The 4,590-nt window shown below is 37.0% G+C and overlaps 1 protein-coding gene and 1 long non-coding RNA gene across 3 annotated transcripts; one reads left to right on the top strand and one right to left on the bottom strand.

Annotated features, from left to right (window-relative positions):
* Positions 1 to 1,182: 1,182 nt before the first annotated feature.
* Positions 1,183 to 1,942, bottom strand: LOC109587789 (neurofilament medium polypeptide-like). Of its 2 annotated transcripts, none has more exons than XM_020004008.1 (3): positions 1,798 to 1,942; positions 1,324 to 1,557; positions 1,183 to 1,271 (listed from the first exon to the last, which is right to left on the bottom strand). In XM_020004008.1, the coding sequence occupies exons 1-3, from the start codon at positions 1,827 to 1,829 to the stop codon at positions 1,244 to 1,246; spliced, it is 294 nt and encodes a 97-aa protein (XP_019859567.1). In that variant the 5' UTR covers positions 1,830 to 1,942; the 3' UTR covers positions 1,183 to 1,243. The 2 variants fall into 2 exon arrangements, with proteins under 2 accessions (XP_019859567.1, XP_019859566.1); XM_020004007.1 differs by having other exon boundaries at positions 1,324 to 1,560; positions 1,798 to 1,939.
* On the top strand, positions 1,499 to 2,914 carry LOC109587790 (uncharacterized). The gene is made up of 3 exons (XR_002187795.1): positions 1,499 to 1,582; positions 2,224 to 2,523; positions 2,599 to 2,914. It is a non-coding gene; the product is annotated as an uncharacterized LOC109587790 (long non-coding RNA).
* Positions 2,915 to 4,590: the final 1,676 nt, after the last annotated feature.

Raw genomic sequence — 4,590 nt, 5'->3', positions numbered from 1 at the left:
TAGCCTTGGACAAAAAAGTCTCGCAAAGTTCAAAAACTAAAACAATCATAATTGTACACTAATTCTTACAAATCAAAATTACATGAATCTATTAGAATATTGCCACAAGAGGTTATAGAGTACAAATTTTTACATTGGGTACTTCAAACTACAGTAGAGGCTCCCTACATGTACATGTATGTCTGTCAGTACATGTATATAGTAATTAACTTATGCAACAAAATAACTTACGTGGTGAATGCATAAAACATGTATTCACAAGCATGCACTTCGAGTCAGAAATTGATTACACAATACAGATCTGATTTTTAAAATTACATGTAGCATATTAATTATTAATTAGAATAACAATTTTTCTTACCTTCCATATTGATCCCCAATGATGTCCCATGTGTGAATCTGAGTCAAAAGAGTAGCATAACCAAGAGGAGATGGAGGGAACGAAGACGAAGGAAAACAGGTGGCGGAAGTCAGTCAGTGATAATGCAGCCAATAGCATAGAGCCTGATGTTGACATAATAGCAAATGTCAATATTAATCAACTAATTAACTATTATTAATAACTAACCATCATCTCTATCGTCAAACATGCCAGGAAGAATACTAGAAATAAATATATATTAAACCCAATAAATAAATAATTATTAATGGTGACCCGATATGAGAAAACCGGGATTTTGGTAAAATCAGTTTTTGGTACTCACAGATAGAGAAAAAAATTCCTTTCCAGCAATATCCAGTTTATGACAATGCACAATAAAATTTGGAAGTTAGGGATGCTGTTTTGACGATTGCTCTGGAATACTAGTACAGAGAAAAGCCATTTTAAGTTATTTTCAATGTTTCCGTGTCATGCCCGTTCACGTAGTAAATGAAACCACGCCCACCACGTAAAACCACACCCAAATCAATTAATAAACGGGGAATGAAGAAAGAAGCACTTTTGACTTGCTTTTCACAGCATTTGAACTATCATTTCTTGTATAATGGACATCGTAAGAGTTGTCTAAAGCCCTGCCATTCATGGTGGCTTCAAATATTAGTAAGTTTTTTCATTACCAAGTTACAGAGTATTATTATTACGTCTTGTAGTGCTAAAAGTCCTAATTATGGCGCTGACTGTTTTAAACACGGATCATCCCCATACTTCATTCAAATCCAGCCATCGCTTTTTACAGGTAATAAATATATTATTTTTATTTAGAAGTATAATTAAGTTCTTTACATGTAACGTTAAAATAGTTTATTGTCTTTGCACTTGTGGATGAATCCTATGAAAAATTTGTTGTTATTGTTATGTTTAATGATGTTTCTTTCTCTTACTGTTGTAGCAGGGCCTCCTCTTCCTCTTTGGCCTCTTCCTTGGCCACCTCCCTCTCTTCCATGGCCACCTCCCCTGCTTCCTTAGCCACCTCCCCCTCTTCCTTGGCCAGCTGCCCCTCTTTTTTGGCCTCCTCCTCCTCCTTGGCCACCTCCTCCTCCTTGGCCACCTCCTCTTCCTGCTCCTCTCCCGCCACCTCGTCAATGCTTCCCTTTACCCCTATGTTGTCTCCTTTTCTTCTAACAACAAAAAGAGATTAAGGTAAGTTATACTAATAATAAGAACACAATACACATTAACATCTTTTAAATACCATTTGATACTATTAACACATGAAGGAATAGTACTGTATGTTCATGTAGTATCATTATTCTTGAAAGTAATATGAAAATAAGTTAACTAAAGACAAAGTTACTCACTAAGAGATAGCATTTTACAGGCAAGAATAATTACATTGTTAATAATAATAAATGTACCTCAGACTGATGCTCAATCTCACACCCAGCATTCCTTAAAATTGCAGTGCTGTTCTTCTTGCACGCCCAGCATAAGTCCGTCATTGGCTTGATGCTGTAAATGTGGGGAACATACTTTCTCCATATTCTTTTAAAGGAACTTTCACTGAGAGCATGTTCCCTACCAGCATCAGCATACTGCTGTTAAACCATGCGTCGGGACACACTGGACGGCAACAGCTTAGCCTTCCCATAATCCCTCACTCCAGGTATCCTCCCAGGTAGTAAAATGGCGTAGTCTTCAGCATAGTTCTCCAAAAATGCTACCACATCTTAAACGCCTTCCACAGAAAGAGCATGACAAGGAATGCAACCAGTGTTCCCATGAACCCTTCATTAAAAATTTTAATTACTCTCCTTTGGATTATTCTTATTATTTTTACCTAGGTTTTATTCCATTTTGAAGGAAATGCCTCCTCAAGTTCTTGTAAGTACCATTTCTGATACTGTATACGAACAAGAAGAGCTTCTTACATATCTATTTTTAAAAGATAAGAAATAACTTATTGTTGTAGATATTTTTGTTCAATACTTTCTTTCCCCTGTATTCATACTCAGTCCTATTCCTCTCAACTGTTTCACAAGATGTTGAAGACATCAGGTGTCCAAGAATAGTCATCTCCAGTTGGTCCTTTGTCAGTTCATACAAATCCCAGTGTACTCTCATCAGATCATCCTTCTCAAACTGTGTGTGACACTTCTTTGCACAACACCCACTAGAGTATAATGCCTCAATTTCCTCCCTCTCTCTTAAATCCACAGCTGTCTCATCCAGCTCTAGATCCTCTGGCTCCACAACTATGGTGTTGCTAGTTGCATGAGTGATGAGTGGTTCTTCATCATCATACTCCTCTTCCTGCTGCTCCAGGTGCTGTGAAAGCTCCTGCTGTGATGTGAAGTGCAGCTGCTCCGGGGTTGTTACCAAGAGCCCATCACATTCATCTTCACCATCACCGCTTTCACAGTCCGAATATCCTATAGCATAATAATATATAGTTGCTTTATTTATTTTGCTGTTATGTATATCAGTTGTTTTTGACTTTGTATAAACAAGTAAAACAATATTTATTACTAATAATTATAGTATAGCTTACCTTGGCTCTGCGTAGGGGAGTAAAAGTATTCTCCTAGCTGAGTTTGAAGAGTAGAATCCTGTGTTAAGAAGCTTCGCTATTTCCTCCGCAGACATCCTCAAAACTGCTAACAGTACTGTAGAATGGACCTTTTGCACTTAATAGTGATGTTCGATACCAAAGTACTCGATACTACCCAGGATCGAAAAGGTATCGAAAGCAATTCCAGTATCGAAACATTCGATTCCAACTACAGCCACACCCACTTAACTACAATAATAGTTAATAAACTACTAGTTAATTTTAAAATTAAAATGTAAATATTTTTTATTTAAAAAATGAACATTAAGAATAATAGATAATCCTTCTCCGGTTGCTCTCTGAACTTTCTCAGTCTTTCTGGATTGTTGTTTGAATCTTTGAGATGGTGAAAAAGTGAGGAAGTGAACAATGAAGCCTGTTTTTAGTGTTCATGGTCAATTCTGGCTGGAAGCACCTCTAGACTTTGACCTTATCTGGTACTCGGAATCGTACTCGATACCATCGATACTCTGAGAAAAAGTACTCGGAATCGAACCGAATTCATTTTTTCCGGTATCGAACATCACTAGGACCTACGCTAGGACTTAAGCCTAAGCGATTCTAATTAACGCGCACCCAAAGTGGTGGTAAAATGGCGGATTTTTGGAGGAAAGACAGGCTGAACAATCTTCTCTTTTATCCAGCCATTCTAGCTGTGAGAACCACTTTGAGCTGTCAAATTAGCGTTGCCGTGGTACATACAACACCCGCCCACGCAATGACCTTGCCTTGGTTCCGTAAATGGAGGACGCCTTTCTCAAAGAATGCCTTCTAACTCGAGAAATACATGGAGTTTTGGGGAGATCTTGGCATCAGTAGGTAGGTATTGACTTATATAACACATATATGAAATTTTAAAAATAATCTTATCATATTTTTGGCCATATCTCATTTTCATTAACAAAGTTATCTAACCCCCTAATCATGATTTCAGCAGTTTCCAGTGCTTTAAGGAGTGATCAGAAGTCGTCAGTAGTAGTAGTATGCTTGAAATTATCTTGACCCCAGCTGTATTTTACAAAAATGAAAGAAAACACCCTTTTTACCACCTTAAAAAGGGGTGTGGCCAAAATTATGGTGCAATTTACCATAGATAATAGAGTATGTAGGGATTGGAAACGGGCCGTAGCAACAGGAAAATGCTAGTTGATAGTACCGTAAATAATTTTTCTAATTACTCGTATGTAAAATTAAAATGGCTGAAAGTTGAAAAAGGTAAGCAAACTTCTCAGGTGGTTTTTTGTTGCATAAAGTCTTATTTTGTATAGGTAACCCTTCAATAATGTTGAGAGACATTTTTCCTGTTTGCCCAAGCTGTCTGCTGTAGCAATGTATCTGTTTGCAGTTTAAATTCAGTGTTTTATGAATTAGCAATCATTATTGATCACATTTACTATATTTAGTTCTATATTTTGACTTGTACAACCTATTGAATAGAAATGGTGTTGGCGACCTCTGGTGTGTTCTAAGCATTACGATGGTGTGATAGTTAATGTCATAGACCCTTTGGTTTTTATGTTAAGGGTACAAAACAAACCTCTCAAACTAATCAGTAAATCTATTGTTACACGAAGACGCAATCATATTTCCAAACGAAACA

The sequence above is a fragment of the Amphimedon queenslandica genome, unplaced genomic scaffold (genome assembly GCF_000090795.2).
Source record: "Amphimedon queenslandica unplaced genomic scaffold, v1.1 AMPQUscaffold_12447, whole genome shotgun sequence".
Classification (NCBI taxonomy): domain Eukaryota; kingdom Metazoa; phylum Porifera; class Demospongiae; order Haplosclerida; family Niphatidae; genus Amphimedon; species Amphimedon queenslandica.
This window is presented reverse-complemented; position numbering and strand designations above follow the sequence as displayed.